This window comes from Entelurus aequoreus, linkage group LG25 (assembly GCF_033978785.1).
Source record: "Entelurus aequoreus isolate RoL-2023_Sb linkage group LG25, RoL_Eaeq_v1.1, whole genome shotgun sequence".
Lineage (NCBI taxonomy): Eukaryota > Metazoa > Chordata > Actinopteri > Syngnathiformes > Syngnathidae > Entelurus > Entelurus aequoreus.
In genome coordinates, this window is record NC_084755.1 from 1,305,816 (window position 1) to 1,325,290 (window position 19,475).

At 38.1% G+C, this 19,475-nt stretch overlaps 1 protein-coding gene across 2 annotated transcripts in view; it reads left to right on the forward strand.

The window, feature by feature from the left end:
* Positions 1–19,475, forward strand: part of LOC133642566 (centrosomal protein of 112 kDa-like) — a 212,218-nt gene that overhangs the window by 154,135 nt on the left and 38,608 nt on the right. For both annotated transcript variants that reach the window (XM_062036834.1, XM_062036833.1), the window contains exon 18: positions 13,085–13,220. In XM_062036834.1, coding sequence (XP_061892818.1) covers positions 13,085–13,220 — 136 coding nt within the window. The remainder of the gene's footprint in view (positions 1–13,084; positions 13,221–19,475) is intronic.

Genomic DNA, 19,475 nt, shown 5'->3' on the forward strand with positions numbered 1-19,475 from the left:
GCAACACGATACATCACACATGCATGCATGCAACATGATACATCACACATGCATGCATGCAACATGATACATCACACATGCATGCATGCAACATGATACATCACACATGCATGCATGCAACATGATACATCACACATGCTTGCATACAACATGATACATCACACATGCATGCATACAACATGATGCATCACACATGCATGCATGTAACATGATACATCACACATGCATGCATGCAACATGATACATCACACATGCATGCATACAACATGATGCATCACACATGCATGAATACAGCATGATACATCACACATACATGCATACAACATGATACATCACACATGCATGCATGCAACATGATACATCACACATGCATGCATACAACATGATGCATCACACATGCATGAATACAGCATGATACATCACACATGCATGCATACAACATGATACATCACACATGCTTGCATGCAACATGATACATCACACATGCGTGCATACAACATGATACATCACACATGCATGCATACAACATGATACATCACACATGCATGCATACAACATGATACATCACACATGCATGCATGCAACATGATACATCACACATGCATGCATACAACATGATACATCACACATGCATGCAATCAACATGATGCATCACACATGCATGCATACAACATGATACATCACACATGCATGCAATCAACATGATACATCACACATGCATGCATGCATGCAACATGATACATCACACATGCATGCATACAACATGATACATCACACATGCGTGCATGCAACATGATACATCACACATGCATGCATACAACATGATACATCACACATGCATGCATACAACATGATACATCACACATGCATGCATGCAACATGATACATCACACATGCATGCATACAACATGATACATCACACATGCGTGCATACAACGTGATACATCACACATGCATGCATGCAACATGATACATCACACATGCATGCATGCAACATGATACATCACACATGCATGCATACAACATGATACATCACACATGCATGCATCATACAACATGGTACATCACACATGCATGCTTACAACATGATACATCACACATACAACATGATACATCACACATACAACATGATACATCACACATACAACATGATACATCACACATGCATGCATACAACATGATACATCACACATGCATGCATACAACATGATACATCACACATGCATGCATACAACATGATACATCACACATGCATGCATACAACATGATACATCACACATGCATGCATACAACATGATACATCACACATGCGTGCATGTAACATGATACATCACACATGCATGCATACAACATGATACATCACACATGCGTGCATGCAACATGATACATCACACATGCATGCATGCAACATGATACATCACACATGCGTGCATGCAACATGATACATCACACATGCATGCATGCAACATGATACGTCACACATGCATGCATACAACATGATGCATCACACATGCATGCATACAACATGATACATCACACATGCATGCATACAACATGATACATCACACATGCATGCATGCAACATGATACATCACACATGCATGCATACAACATGGTACATCACACATGCATGCATACAACATGATACATCACAACTTCCAGTTCCTCTATTCAACATGTTCGAAAAGGAGTAGGAAGAAGCAGAGTTTATTTAATCCGACCCCTTTTCCTTTACATAGCAGTTTTTAAAACTTTTGTTCACTTCCTGTTCTCAATTTATTCACAACATACTCCATAAGTAATCACAATACACATAAATAAATAAATTAATAATTGGTGAAGTAAGTTACATTTCATATGGTGAGATGAGTAAGATTATTTTGAAAATGAACGGATGAAATAAATTCAGAACCGACCTCGGATAAGCGGTAGAAAAAATGGATGGATGGATGGAAGTTATTTCTTTTAAATTGAAGTAATAAATAGTGACACTCCTGTAAAAGTACAGTTTCAATGTTATGTGCATTTATAAGAGGAAATAATGAAGGTCGTTAGAAAATCCTTGTTTATTTCAACTAGTTTCCTTAAAAGTCGCATTGAGGCTGAAGTGTGTTTTATACGATAAACCCGAAGGGAATAAGCGGTAGAAAATGGATGGACGGATGTTTATCATGGTTCTTCTTCTTTGTACTTTGTAAACACTTTAAGTTTGAAGAGTTTCTTGAAGTGGATCATATTAGTACATTATTTGATTGCTTTACTTAATCCATTCCATCATTTAATTCCACATACTGATATACTGAATATAAGTTACAGTCAGAGCCGTATATATATATATATATATATATATATATATATATATATATATATATATATATATATATATATATTACACACACACACACTACCATTCAAAAGTTTGGGGTCACATTGAAATGTCCTTATTTTTGAAGGAAAAGCACTGTACTTTTCAATGAAGATAACTTTAAACTAGTCTTAACTTTAAAGAAATACACTCTATACATTGCTAATGTGGTAAATGACTATTCTAGCTGCAAATGTCTGCTTTTTGGTGCAATATCTACATAGGTGTATAGAGGCCCATTTCCAGCAACTATCACTCCAGTGTTCTAATGGTACAATGTGTTTGCTCATTGGCTCAGAAGGCTAATTGATGATTAGAAAACCCTTGTGCAATCATGTTCACACATCTGAAAACACTTTAGCTCGTTACAGAAGCTACAAAACTGACCTTCCTTTGAGCAGATTGAGTTTCTGGAGCGTCACATTTGTGGGGTCCGTTGAACGCTCAAAATGGCCAGAAAAAGAGAACTTTCATCTGAAACTCGACAGTCTATTCTTGTTCTTAGAAATGAAGGCTATTCCAGAAAATTGTTTGGGTGACCCCAAACTTTTGAACGGTAGTCTACTTATTTTAAAGGTATTTTTGGGTTCATTGAGGTTAGCTAATTTTACTTGTTTTGGAAAGTCTTGACAAGTCAAATTTTCTTGTTCTATTGGCAGATAATTTTCCTTAGTTCAAGTAAAATACCCCCAATTTTTGTATATTTTTTCTTGTTTTTGAACACTCACTTTTTGCAGTGGGAAACGCACGGCCCGCCACTGTAACAAAGTAAACCAAAATGCAGTCTGCTGGGTTGGATATCCAGATTATTTGCTTTACACTGCTATATTTACCATCTTAGATTTCTAAAATAAACTTTTTGGAGAACAGAATAGAGGGGCAGCCTTTCCAATGCATTTCCTCTATTATTCTCATTTATGCTCGCTTTTGGTTGCCATTTTAATTATTTATTGCTTGTTGCGTAGCATTGACATTGGAGCTCCATGGAATCAAACCGCACCAGAGTTCACTTCCAAGCAAGGAAGACCATCCCTCAGTCTGCATGTTTGGATGATGGCTTTCACAATAGACTAGAGCAGGGGTCACCAACGCGGTGCCCGTGGGCACCAGGTAGCCCGTAAGGACCAGATGAGTAGCCCGCTGGCCTGTTCTAAAAATAGCTCAAATAGCAGCACTTACCAGTGAGCTGCCTCTATTTTTCAAATTTTATTTATTTACTAGCAAGCTGGTCTCGCTTTGCCCGACATTTTTAATTCTAAGAGAGACAAAACTCAAATAAAATTTGAAAATCCAAGAAAATATTTTAAAGACTTGGTCTTCACTTGTTTAAATAAATTCATTTATTTTTTTACTTTGCTTCTTATAACTTTCAGAAAAACAATTTTAGAGAAAAAATACAACCTTAAAAATGATTTTAGGATTTTTAAACACATATACCTTTTTACCTTTTAAATTCCTTCCTCTTCTTTACTGACCATTTGAAATCAATGTTCAAGTATTTTTTTTTTTTTTATTGTAAAGAATAATAAATACATTTTAATTTAATTCTTCATTTTAACTTCTGTTTTTTCGACGAAGAATATTTGTGAAATATTTCTTCAAATTTATTATGATTAAAATTCAAAAGAATTATTCTGGAAAATCTAGAAAATCTGTAGAATCAAATTTAAATCTTATTTCAAAGTCTTTTGAATTTCTTTTAAAATTTTTGTTCTGGAAAATCTAGAAGAAATAATGATTTGTCTTTGTTAGAAATATAGCTTGGTCCAATTTGTTATATATTCTAACAAAGTGCAGATTGGATTTTAACCTATTTAAAACATGTCATCAAAATTCTAAAATTAATCTTAATCAGGAAAAATTACTAATGATGTTCCATAAATTATTTTTTAAATTTTTTCAAAAAGATTCGAATTAGCTAGTTTTTCTGTTCTTTTTTTTGGTTGAATTTTGAATTTTAAAGAGTCGAAATTGAAGATAAACTATGTTTCAAAATTTAATTGTCATTTTTTTTGTGTTTTCTCCTCTTTTAAACCGTTCAATTAAGTGTAAATCTCATTCATTATTAATAATAACATAGAGTTAAAGGTAAATTGAGCAAATTGGCTATTTCTGGCAATTTATTTAAGTGTGTATCAAACTGGTAGCCCTTCGCATTAATCACTACCCAAGAAGTAGCTCTTGGTTGCAAAAAGGTCGGTGACCCCTGCACTAGAGTGTGGTGTGTGTGGACATACCCTAAAGAGCGCTCATGCAACGCACACTCAATTCATCGCCGCGCTTTCTTCGAAGATTTCCTCTTCTCCCGGGTGTAATCTCTCTGCATATCCTTTTGTGTCCTTATAAGCCTGCTAGGCGGCCATGCATTGATTAATAATTACAGAGTACACAAAATTGGGAGCGGGAAGAAGAAGAAGAAGAAAAAAAAAATCTTCGTCGTTTGATGTTCAACATAAGAGAGACCAAAATTACAAAGAGAGACAACTCTATAAAGACGTGAGAACGCTCACATATTCTGTTTTAAATCCTCTGCCCCCATTTTTTTTGTTCCTTTATGTTCGCCTTCCTTTATGAACATCACGCACAAAAACACACACACACTTGATAGTTCTTTAAATACACATTAATGTGTTTAAGCGTATGGGAGAGCTCACTCGCCCTCTTTTTTTCTAATTGGTTTGAAGTCTCTTCCCGCTAGCCCAAAAAAGTTAATTCTTACTGCTGCTTGTCCGTCTATGGGGAATAATTACTTTTATTACTTTTACAGTATTTATTTAGAAAAGCATGTGTTAAAAAGTGTACATACACTTGTAAAGAACATCATGTCATGGCTGTCTTGAGTGATTGGAGCACATACTTGTTGGTCACAAAAAACATTCATGAAGTTTGCTTCTTTTATGAATTTATTATGGGTCTACTGAAAATGTGAGGGTCAAAAGTATACATACAGCAATGTTCATATTTGCTTACATGTCCCTTGGCAAGTTTACCTGCAATAAGGCGCTTTTGGTAGCCATCCACAAGCTTCTGCTGGAATTTTTGACCACAAAATTGGTGCAGTTCAGCTAAATGTGTTGGTTTGTTGACATGGACTTGTTTCTTCAGCATTGTCCACACCTTTAAGTCAGGACTTTGGGAAGGCCATTCTAAAACGTTCATTCTAGCCTGATTTAGCCATTCCTTTACCACTTTTGAGGTGTGTTTGGGGTCATTGTCCTGTTGGAACACCCAACTGCGCCCAAGACCCAACCTCCGGGCTGATGATTTTAGCTTGTCCTGAAGAATTTGGAGGTAATCCTCCTTTTTCATTGTCCCATTTACTCTCTGTAAAGCAGTGGTCCCCAACCTTTTTGTAGCTGCGGACCGGTCAACGCTTGAAAATTTGTCCTACGGACCGGTGTGGGGGGGTGTATTTAAATTTTTTTTTTTTTTTTTTTTTTTATTTATTTATTTTTTTTTTTTAACATAAATAAATACAATCATGTGTGCTTACGGACTGTATCCCTGCAGGCTGTATTGATCTATATTGATATAGAATGTATATATTGTGTTTTTTATGTTGATTTCATAAAAAAAAAAAAAAAATTAAAACATTTTTTTTTTTTTTTTTTTTTTTAAATTCTTGTGCGGCCCGGTACCAATCGGGTACCGGGCCGCGGCCCGGTGGTTGGGGACCACTGCTGTAAAGCACCAGTTCCATTGGCAGCAAAACAGGCCCAGAGCATAATACTACCACCACCATGCTTGACGGTAAGCATGGTGTTCCTGGCAGGCCTGGCCCTAACCAATCTGGCGCCCTAGGCAAGATTTTAGGTGGCGCCCCCCCCCACATCAGCAGTGAAGTGTATACACTCACAAGACACAGAATAGCTTTGTCTTTGACCTTTTACTTGAAGAAAGCAAATTCAATGATAAATGATAAATGGGTTATACTTGTATAGCGCTTTTCTACCTTCAAGGTACTCAAAGCGCTTTGACAGTATTTCCACATTTACCCATTCACACACACATTCACACACTGATGGCGGGAGCTGCCATGCAAGGCGCTAACCAGCAGCCATCAGAGGCAAAGGGTGAAGTGTCTTGCCCAAGGACACAACGGACGTGAATTAACATATATGAGAATGTTATGTTATGATTATCTTTAACCGAATCACAGCAGTGCTCAAATTAAAAAACAGCATTCCCTCTCATGTGATATTGCTTAATTACCATTAATGATGTGCACTTTAACAACTAGGCTTACAACTATACCTAATATATAAAGGGGTGGAAAAGTGACTATTACCTGCAGGGCAAACATTAGCTAACCAGAAGGCAATAACAATGTAAACAAAAAACACCTGCTTAAAAGATCTAATACAAATGTCCCTGAGGAATGTAAGGTGGGAGTACTGTAATTACCTAACGTTACATTATTATGTTCCATAACAATTTAGCCCCCTCCACGATATTAACCCGACGTTAAACCAGAACTAGCTATTTATTGATTAGCAATTGCCGAATCATGTAACATTAGCTTAATGCTAAAAAGCCAGGTTACTATCACATTCTGTAACAGACAAATAATTTCATGTAGGCTAACGTTACCTACCTGCTACCTCTGTCTTTTTCTCGTTTCTCCTCTTCTTTTCTCTTTTTTCTTCCCTGGGCACCTGACAGTTTTGGCCGTTTTGACATCTTGTGTTGATTTTTTGATGTGGTAAGAGTCATGATACGGGAAGGGAGGGGGCGCACCGTGCCGGGGGATGGGGGGGCGTAATGTTGTAACAAATAATATTTCTATTAAATAGGCTTTACTTTGCATTTTACTTAACGCGGGATTATTTTTTGTATTTAGAAATAATAGTACCAACTTTTTTTTTTTTTTCCCCCTCCAACATTTGTGGCACTGGCGTGGCGCCCCCTGATGGACGGCACCCTTAGCATTCGCCTATACGGCCTATGCCACGGGCCGGCCCTGGTTCCTGGGATTAAAGGCCTCACCTTTCCTCCTCCAAACATATTGCTGGGTATTGTGGCCAAACGGCTCCATTTTTGTTTCATCTGACCACAGAACTTTCCTCCAGAAGGTCTTATCTTTGTCCATGTGATGTCAGATGAAACAAAAATGGAGCTGTTTGGCCACAACACCCAGCAATATGTTTGGAGGAGGAAAGGTGAGGCCTTTAATCCCAGGAACACCATTCCTACCGTCAAGCAGTTGGGTGTTCCAACAGGACAATGACCCCAAACACATGTCAAACGTAGTAAAGGAATGGCTAAATCAGACTAGAATGAAGGTTTTAGAATGGCCTTCCCAAAGTCCTGATTTAAACGTGTGGACAATGCTGAAGAAACAAGTCCATGTCAGAAAAGCAACACATTTAGCTGAACTGCACCAATTTTGTCAAGAGGAGTGGTCAAACATTCCAGCAGAAGCTTGTGGATGGCTACCAAAAGCGCCTTATTGCAGGTAAACTTGCCAAGGGACATGTAAGCAAATATTAACATTGCTGTATGTATACTTTTGACCCTCACATTTTTCAGTAGAGCCATAATAAATTCATAAAAGAAGCAAACTTCATGAATGTTTTTTTTTGTGAGCAACAAGTATAATAATAATAATAATAATAATAATACCTGGGATTTATATAGCGCTTTTTCTAAGTACCCAAAGTCGCTTTACATGTTAAAAACCCATCATTCATTCACACCTGGTGGTGGTAAGCTACTTTCGTAGCCACAGCTGCCCTGGGGTAGACTGACGAAAGCGTGGCTGCCAATTTGCGCCTACGGCCCCTCCGACCACCACCTATCATTCATTCAACAGTCATTCACCGGTGTGAGTGGCACCGGGGGCAAGGGTGAAGTGTCCTGCCCAAGGACACAACGGCATGGTAAGAGGCGGGGAGCGAACCTGCAACCTCAGGTTTCTGACACAGGCGCTCTACCCACTATGCCATGCCGCCCCAGTATGTGCTCCAATCACTACATCACAACAAAATAAGAGTTGTAGAAATGATTGGAAACTCAAGACAGCCATGACATGATGTTCTTAACTATTGGGGACGGCGTGGCGCAGTTGGGAGAGTGGCTGTTTCAGCAACCTGAGGGTTCCTGGTTCGATCACCACCTTCTACCAACCTCGTCACGTCTGTTCTGTCCTTGAGCAAGACACTTCACCCTTGCTCCTGATGGGTGGTGGTTAGCGCCTTGCATGGCAGCTCCCTCCATCAGTGTGTGAATGTGGAAATAGTGTCAAAGCGCTTTGAGTACCTCGAAGGTAGAAAAGAACTATACAAGTATAACCCATTCACTGTTTCCCATAAACTGCCAAGATACCTGTGGCGGTGGGGGCGTGGCTATGGGCGTGGTCACCATGACATCATCAAATAATTTGCATAATTTACTACAATGATATGATTTTCTCTAAAAAGGCTCAAAAAATGTATACTTACTAATTAATAATAACAGTTTTGTTTTAAACATCCATCCATCCATCCATTTTACAATATAATTACAACACTTTATGTACATATTTATATACAGATTTGAACAATAAGTTATTCACTGAAATATATTTATTAATTGTGGTTCTTACAAAAAATATATCTTATCAAATATAAAAGCTAAAATGTCTCTTAAAGCTCTGCCTGTTTAATTAGTGCATACTAAATAATTTAACTTTAGCCTACTACTACAACCATATTATTTACCAGCAACATAAAGTGAAACAGAGGCAGAGGTGTCCTGCCACAGTCAGTAACAAATAAACAGAAAACAGTAGTGGTCAAATACAAATAAGGCAACAAGAGAAGTATCCTACACTTCTCTTTTGTAAAGTAAATGTGAACATCCTATATGGGCATCTACATCAACTATATGATTTGCCTGAGAAGCTGGACAGGACAAAAAAAAATACAATTTTTTTTATTTTTTTTTTATTTGTGGCGGACGTAATTCTTTCGTGGCGGGCCGCCGCAAATAAATGAATGTGTGGGAAACACTGCTATTTACCATTTACCATTTTTTACAAGTGTATGTACCGCGACTGTAACTTTTAAATAAAAGTAAACGTCCGCTTACAATGAAGTCAATGCGAGGTCCTCTATTCCGTCCATAAAGCCCTTTAAATAACCATCCAAAAACCGCCAACAATACTCCATTTATATATTTCATGGCCTGAATATGAATCAAGTATTAGTGATGTTGTTCTTGTTTTAAGCGCTAACGCGGGAAAACTAGCTTGTGCTGCTTTGTTGACATCAGTAGCTGTTAAACTATTGAGGTGCTTTCTCGCCTCAGAGCTTATGATAGTTTATTCTAGTTGATTAATATTGCTTTTCACCTTGATAGTGCAAGGAAGAGGTCATAATCCAACGAGTTTGGCATGCAATTTAGACCTAGGAATGGCGAGAAATGTCATCCTTCATCTAAACCAGAACATATCAACATCCTATCAGTCGGCCTCCCGGTGACAGCAGACATTGTACAGTAAGTGAGGTTGTATTATGTTTAGGGATGTCCGATAATGGCTTTTTGCCGATATCCGATATGCTGATATGGTCCAACTCTTTAAATACCGATATCAACCGATACCGATATCAACCGATATATACAGTCGTGGAATTAAATGAATTGAATTGAATCTGATGAATCTAGTCCAATGAAACAAATAGATGTTGTTCGAAGGAAACCTTGAGAGGTTGTGTGAGTTCATGACAGGAAGGCGTGACTTATAAACACATTTACGATCCAATAGCCTTGTAAGACTGAACAATAGGACCCAATGACTATGTAAATGTGGTAAATATATATATATATATATATATATATATATATATATATATATATATATATATATATATATATATATATATATATATAACGGATTGTTTTTCAGGATGGTTAAAAGTAACGTAATTAGGGATGTCCGATAATGGCTTTTTGCCGATATCCGATATGCCGATATTGTCCAACTCTTTAATTACAGATACTGATATCAACCGATACCGATATCAACCGATATATACAGTCGTGGAATTAACACATTATTATGCCTAATTTGGACAACCAGGTATGGTGAAGATAAGGTACTTTTTAAAAAAATGAATCAAATAAAATAATATAAATAAATTAAAAACTTTTTCTTGACTAAAAAAGAAAGTAAAACAATATAAAAACAGTTACATAGAAACTAGTAATGAATGAAAATTTGTCAAATTAACTGTTAAAGGTTAGTACTATTAGTGGAGCAGCAGCACGCACAATCATGTGTGCTTACGGACTGTATCCCTTGCAGACTGTATTGATATATATTGATATATAATGTAGGAAGCAGAATATTAATAACAGAAAGAAACAACCCTTTTGTGTGAATGAGTGTAAATGGGGGGAGGGAGGTTTTTTGGGTTGGTGCACTAATTGTAAGTGTATCTTGTGTTTTTTATGTGGATTTAATAAAAAAACAAAAAAAAACAACAACAAAAAAACGATACGGATATTAAAAAAAACCGATACCGATAATTTCCGATATTACATTTTAACGCATTTATCGGCCGATAATATCGGCAGACCGATATTATCGGACATCTCTAATTATGTTTGTTGACTCTCATGAAGTCCGCAGTAAGTAGTTTATCAGCAGAGGTGGGTAGAAACTTTGCACTACTTTTACTTTTTGTGAAGCAGAAAAGCTGCTTGGATGTTGAACCAGTGCAGAGTTACAATGATGACGTTTTTTGAACCACAGACTTACAGTTTATAGGGTTACTAAAAGCACTTCTAAACGTCTAAACTACAGCATCAAGGCAAGATTTTGGACAACCTGGTTCCAATACACTATAATGTGATGATTATATCAAATTGTTGAAAATGCAATACAACGGAACCTTCGACATTGCCTGCCTTGCTGGACTCCAAAATGGAGTTTACTAAAATGTAAACCTTCCAGCCTCCAAGCTGAAGACTTGACAGGTGCTCGCCACGGTTGTTTGGGATATTGCCACCCCTGCCACCCCTGCAGGCACTGACAGCTCTCAGGATGCCTGTCAGTCTTCTCAGCTTGCAACGATATCACCTGACATTTGCCTGCAATAGCAGCGCCGTATCTGCATAGAAGACACACACACACACACACACACACACACACACACACACACACACACACACACACACACAAACACACACAAGGTGTCAGGGGCCATGGATGCTGTCAATTAGACTCACAAATGTATTTTGCCAGAGCACAAAACAATGTTCATTGTGTAAAAACAGGCATTAATAATATTGCACATACAAAATATTCTCGTGACAATCAATCAATCAATCAATCAAAGTTTACTTATATAGCCCTTAATCACAAATGTCTCAAAGGGCTGCACAAGCCACAACGACATCCTTGGCTCAGACTTAAGTTTGTTGCATCTTCAACTTATCACAACCTTAACTATACCAAGTTTTACCAATCTATAAAAAACATTTAATTACAACTGGTGTAAATAATTAGCTGCCTTTTTTCATGTTTATTAAACCTCATTTTGTTGCATCTTCAAGTTATCACAACCTTAACTATACCAAAACCTTAACTATACCAAGTTTTACCAATCTACAGAACACACTTAATTATGTCCGGTGTATTTAATTAGCTGCCTTTTTTCATGTTTATTAAACCTCATTTTGTTGCATGTTCAAGTTATCACTAACTTAATTATACAAAGTTGTATCAAATAAAAAAAAACTAAGTTATCAAAACTTTTAAACATTGATTAGAAAATGTTGCGACAATTGTTTAAAGTTGCATAGGTGTGGTGTAATTCATTTGCTGTCCACCTTAATTTTTGGACATTTTTTTGAATATTTTACTTAATTTTGTTGCATTTAGTCACAACCTTAACTATACCAAGTTTTACCAATCTATTAAACACATTGAATTAGGTCCGGTGTAAATAATTAGCTGCCTTTTTCATGTTTATTAAACCTCATTTTGTTGCATCTTCAAGTTATCACAACCTTAACTATACCAAAACCTTAACTATACCAAGTTTGACCAATCTATTAAACACATTGAATTAGGTCTGGTGTAAATAATTAGCTGCCTTTTTCATGTTTATTAAACCTCATTTTGTTGCATCTTCAAGTTATCACAACCTTAACTATACCAAAACCTTAACTATACCAAGTTTTACCAATCTATAAAACACACTTAATTATGTCCGGTGTAAATAATTAGCTTCCTTTTTCATGTTTATTAAACCTCATTTTGTTGCATGTTCAAGTTATCAACAACTTAATTATACAAAGTAGTATCAAATAAAAAGACAAAGTTATCAACACTTTTAAACTTTGATTAGATAATGTTGCGTCTTGTTTAAAGTTGCACAGGTGTGGTGTAATTCATTTGCTGTCCACCTTAATTTTTGGACATTTTTTTGAATATTTTACTTAATTTTGTTGCATCTTGTCACAACCTTAACTGTACCAAGTTTTACCAATCTATTAAACACATTGAATTAGGTCTGGTGTAAATAATTAGCTGCCTTTTTCATGTTTTTTAAACATAATTTTGTTGCATCTTCAAGTTATCACCAACTTAATTATACAAAACTCCGTTTCATGGACTTGCTTTGGAATATATTTCCAGTCAAACTGCTGTGCACCACCAAATGAGCAGTCAGCAGTAGCAGTGTTTCTTTCTGAACAACTATATATTGACCTGTGTCCATCTTTGCCCGGCAGAGACATGGAAAAGCAGCTGGACAGAACCCGGGAGAGCCACAGGGTGCAGCTCCAACAGGCCCACGTTGCACTGGAGCAGTTCAGGAGGCAGGTGAAGCTCAGCTCCGAGAAGGCCGAGACCGAGATGAAGCTCCAGGTTTGAACCCCGACACATGCAACACAGACACGATGTAAATGAAAGCATAACGCCGCGCGTTACACCTGTTTCGTGTTATTATCTATGCTCCAGTTAGTTAGCTAGAAATCCATGCATATAATCCATTTAGTCCTGCATGTGTGCCAAATAAAGACTTTACGTTTACGCACATTCAGCCTCCATGTTGTGATTACACTGGAATGAGCGAGCTGTTTGACAATGTGTGCACACACACACACACAAACACACACACACACACACACACACACAGTTGATTTTTGTTTTGTAGTGGTGAAAGCACAGCCTGACCGCAGATGTAAGAAGGCGCCACAATGGCTGTACTGGAATTATTATTATTTTTTTTTAATCTTCATCTTTCTCTCTCCAGCTAATGATTCGTACTGGGAGTTAGAGGAAGTTGTGTCTGTGTCTTTTTCCTAGGTGCCGCGGCACAGTGGTTGTTTTCTTTGACGGCGCGTAAAATCACAGCAGCGGAGCAACTTTAGTGCTGCGTGTCTTTGAAGGCTCGTAAAATCAAAACGGTAGCACGTATCAAAAATCCGTACAGAGCGTTTAATCAGAAGGGTTCAATCTCTCTCCTGTAGCAGTTTGAAGCCGAAACAACAAACGCGCTCAGAGGAGATAACGTTTGATGTTTGGTGACCGGTTGTAACAAAAATTTAGTTTTGAAGGAGGAATAGCAAACTTCCTGTTGATTTTTGCTGAAATGTAGGTCTAGGCGAGACCTACATAGAGGTATTTGTTTCATGTCTCTAAGACCTTCCTACCGGAAGTTACAAGCAGTTTTTCTCTGAGGAGCAGTTTTTTCTGTTTTTTTCAAAAATTATGTAGAGCACAATTTTGAGTTTTGGGGTTCGGTTTTTTTTTAGATCGCAATTTCCACCAGTCCCGATGTGTGTGAGAATTTTGGTGGGTTTTTAAGTATTTTAAAGGGGTCAAATTAGAGGTCAAAGAGGCAAAAATGAGTTTTTTTTAGTACAATTTTGTCTTGAAGGGGAAATTGCCAACTTCCTGTTGGTTTTTGCCCGAGGATGTAAAATTATGAAATGTAGGTCTAAGTCTGACCTACATAGAGGTTTTTGTTTCATGTCTCTATGACCTTCCTAGTGGGAGTTACAGCCAGTTTGTTTTTGTTTTTGTTTTTTCCCAGGGGGCGCTAGAGCGCAATTTTGATTTTTGGGGTTTGGTTTTTTTATTTTATTGAAATTTTCGCAGGTCCTGATGTGTGTGTCAAATTTGGTGAGTTTTGGAGCATGCTAAGTGGGTCAAATTAGCGTTTTTTGTGGCGGCGGAAGAATAAAGAATAATAATAAAACCTTACAAATACAATAGGTTCCTTTGTACAGGGTACAAGGCGGACCCTAAAAATTAGTCTGGAGCCGCAAAAAATTAAAAACCTTATATAAGTGTTATAATGAAGGCATTATATAGCCGCAGGGGCGCTAATTAATTTAAAACCTCCGCTCACTCCGGCGTTTACCGGAAGCCTGCGGGATGGCCGTGCATGCGCTAATTATTTTAAAACCTCTTCTCACTCCGGCGTTTACCAAAAGGAATGCGGTAAATTTAGGCGTGCGCTTTGAGTGTGATGTAAGCATACCATCATGAAAAGCACATTTAATAAAAAAAAAAACGTTATTATGGTCTTACCTGTACTTATAAATGGAGTCCATTTGCAGCTCCTTCTGACCAAAAGCATCGATAACTTGCTTATAGAAGTCTTCCTTATTTTCTTTCTTCAGTTTTAAAAGTCTCTGTCTCGATGGAGATATTCCTTTAATTATTACCTCCTGCTTCCATTGAAAGTCCAGTTTAGAAAACTGTTTTATTTTAGATACCGGTATGTAATCCTCCATGTTAAAAAAAAAAAAAATCTCTTGCTGCGTGTAGTCACTTCTTCTGCAGTACCGGAAGTCACAAGAAGGATCACTAGCGCCCTCTACCACCAGGAGGCGGGAGTCATTTAATGACTTATACAGTATTTGACACACGCAGCTACGGTATATTAATAAAACATAGCTGCTTACTGTTCTTTTTAGCATACTGTACCGGTATTCAATAGCTTGTACTTTAAATCCTACTGAATAGCTCTTTATCTTTTTTCCTTTGTGCGATTTCAAACTACTGAAAGCAGCTTCCTCCATTTTGAAAATGAGGACAGGTAAATCGTCACTCGTGACGTAACGAATTTGACCCGGCGGAAGTTCTAGACATATGCTAAATATTTTGCGAAACCAGTTTGACCCGGCGAAAATTATAGACATGTGATAATAAAATTAATATTTTGCGAAACGAATTTGATCCGGCGTTAATAATGAACCTGCGATAAGGCCAAGCATGCGTTAATTATTTTGAGAAACGAGTTTGACCCGGCAGTAATTCTAGACGTGCGAATACTATATTCCCTGCGCCAATTCAAGGAAATACGGTATAATGAATACCGTATTTTTCGAAGTATAAGTCGCTCCGGAGTATAAGTTGCACAGGCCGAAAATGCATAATAAAGAAGGAAAAAAACATATATAAGTCGCACTGGAGTATAAGTCGCATTTTTTGGGGAAATTTATTTGATGAAATCCAACACCAAGAATAGACATTTGCAAGGCAATTTAAAATAAAGAATAGTGAACAACAGGCTGAATAAGTGTACGTTATATGAGGCATAAATAACCAACTCAGAACGTGCCTGGTATGTTAACGTAACATATTATGGTAAGAGTCATTCAAATAACTATAACATATAGAACATGCTATACGTTTACCAAACAATCTGTTTTTGATTGATTGATTGAGACTTTTATTAGTAAGTTGCACAGTGAAGTACATATTCCGTACAATTGACCACTAAATGGTAACACCCGAATAAGTTTTTCAACTTGTTTAAGTCGGGGTCCACTTAAGTTGATTCATGATACAGATATATACTATCATATATACTATCATCATAATACAGTCATCACACAAGATAATCACATTGAATTATTTACATTATTTACAATCAGGGGTGTGGAGGGGGTGGGGGGTGGGGGCGGGGGCGGGGGGGTTAGGATATGGACATCAAGTAGTGGACATAGAGAGAGAGAGAGAGAGAGAGAGAGAGAGAGATCAGAAGGCATGAGAAAAAGTATCTGCATTTGATTGTTTACTTTTGATTATTAGCAATCCGGGGAGGGTGTTAGTTTGGGGTTGTAGCTGCCTGGAGGTGAACTTTTTTTGCGGTTTTGAAGGAGGATAGAGATGCCCTTTCTTTTACACCTGTTGGGAGCGCATTCCACATTGATGTGGCATAGAAAGAGAATGAGTTAAGACCTTTGTTAGTTCGGAATCTGGGTTTAACGTGGTTAGTGGAGCACCCCCTGGTGTTGTGGTTATGGCGGTCATTTAAGTTAAGGAAGTAGTTTGACATGTACTTCGGTATCAGGGAGGTGTAGCGGATTTTATAGACTAGGCTCAGTGCAAGTTGTTTAACTCTGTCCTCCACCTTGAGCCAGCCCACTTTAGAGAAGTGGGTAGGAGTGAGGTGGGATCTGGGGTGGAGGTCTAGAAGTAACCTGACTAGCTTGTTCTGAGATGTTTGGAGTTTAGATTTGAGGGTTTTGGAGGTGCTGGGGTACCAGGAGGTGCATGCGTAATCGAAAAAGGGTTGAACGAGAGTTCCCGCCAGAATCCTCATGGTGCTTTTGTTGACCAGAGAGGAAATTCTGTAGAGAAATCTCGTTCGTTGGTTAACCTTTTTGATTACCTTGGTTGCCATTTTATCACAGGAAAGGTTAGCCTCTAGAATGGAACCTAGGTAGGTGACCTCATCTTTCCTGGTGATAACAATGTCACCCACTTTTATGGTGAAGTCATTGACTTTCTTAAGGTTGATGTGGGACCCAAACAGGATGGATTCAGTTTTACCCAAGTGTATGGATAGCTTGTTGTCAGCGAGCCAGGTGCAAGTTCTACAGAGCTCAGCACTGAGGATTTTCTCCACCTGTGACTTGTCCTTGTCGGATACCAGCAGGGCAGAGTCATCCGCAAACAAAAACAATTCACAGTCGCATGCCGATGACATGTCGTTTATGTATATTAGGAACAGTAAAGGCCCCAATATACTGCCTTGGGGGACTCCACAGCTCACCGAGAGGGGGGGGACACGGTGCCGTTCACCACCTGTTCCCTCCCCTCCAAGTAATATTGCATCCAGCTCCATGAGTTTTTGTTCAATCTGATTGCTCTGAGCTTATCCAACAGTATAGCGTGGTTAACGGTGTCAAAGGCCATCTGAAGGTCCAGCATGACCATGCCGCAGTATTTGCCCGCGTCCACCTCATGTTTGATGTGGTCGCTCAGATAGAGAAGACATGTGTCAGTGGAGTGGTTAGTTCTGAAGCCGGATTGGAATTTGTGCATGAGTTTATTAGTGGCAAGGTAACTATCGACCTGTTCATAAACTATTTTCTCCATTACTTTCGAAATGGAGCTGAGAATAGAAACAGGTCGGTAGTTGCCAGGTTCCAATTTGCTTCCTTTTTTTTGTCACTCCTAATCGCTAAATCCCATGAAATCTTATACGTCTAGTCTCTTACGTGAATGAGATCAATAATATTATTTGATATTTGACGCTAATGTGTTAATCATTTCACACATAAGTCGCTCCTGAGTATAAGTCGCACCCCCGGCCAAACTATGAAAAAAACTGCGACATATAGTCAGAAAAATACGGTATATTAGCTATATTAGCCTACTTGTTACGTGCGGACCACTCCGGACAGGACTTGCAGGTAGGAACATGATTTATTTGTGAAAATCAAAGAAGTACAAAAACAGAAAACAAGCCGATCACACTCGAAGCAAACGCTAACACTTAGCATAGGCAAAAAGACAAGGAATGCTCGCGTAACTGTAGCATAAGCAAACAAAGAAGGCTTAAATAATGCCTCTGATTAGTGCACGGGGAACAGGTGAGCGTCCCGAACGCAAATCAGTGGCAGGTGAAAACAATAAGCAACCATGGCAACCAAAACAAACTCAAGGGTACACAAAACAGGAACTGAGGGAGTCCAAAACTAACAGAAAATAACAAAACATGATCCGGGCCACGGATCATGACACTACTATCAAAATGACTACCGGTATGTGTCGCAGGCTGACGCAAATCTTCGTTGACAGAAACGTTGAAATGTGATATTTATTCTACACATTTTTACAACATTCAAAATCATTAGTAAAATGGAGGCTTCTCAAAGGGTGAGATAACTCCTGGAAATGACTGGCTCAGAATGGTATACCAAGTTTAAGGAAACGGTCTTCTTCTAATGGATTTATTACAATCTTTGCAAGCTGGGTAACGTTTGCTGTGGTCTGGAACAACACGGCACTGAAATGCAGCCAATATTACATACAGATAATGTGTCATGAGACATGCAAATATAAATCAAATAAGAGGACTTAAAGGAAATTAAATGAGCTCAAATATACCTACAAATGAGGCGTAATGATGCAATATGTACATACAGCTAGCCTAAATAGCATTTTAGCATTGATTAGCTTGCAGTAATGCATTGATTGATTGATTGGGACTTAGTAGATTGCACAGTACAGTACATATTCCGTACAATTGACCACTAAATGGTAACACCCCAATAAGTTGTTCAACTTGTTTAAGTCGGGGTCCACTTAAATCAATTCATGGTAGAAAGTGACCGAATATGCCTGATTAGCACTCCACACAAGTCAATAGCATCAACAAAGCTCACCTTTGTGCATTCGCGCACAGCATTCAAAGTTTGGTGGACAAAAAGGGACAAAAACGGAGTGGGATAAAACACGTCTTAGAAAGTCGGAGAAAGTTGTACATGTAAACAAACTATGGTGAGTTCAAGGACCGCCAAAATTAGTAGGCCAAAACGACAGATTCCCAAATTACAAATAATAGTGTTTTTAGTATTACCGTATTTCCTTGAATTGGCGCAGGGAATATAGTATTCGCACGTCTACAATTACTGCCAAATTCAAACTCGTTTCTCAAAATAATTAACGCATGCTTGGCCTTGTCGCCGGTTCATTATTAACGCCGGATCCAATTCGTTTCGCAAAATATTAATTTTATTATCGCATGTCTATAATTTTCGCCGGGTCAAACTGGTTTCGCAAAATATTTAGCATATGTCTACAACTTCCGCCGGGTCAAATTCGTTACGTCACGAGTGACGTTTTACCTGTCCTCATTTTCAAAATGGAAGAAGC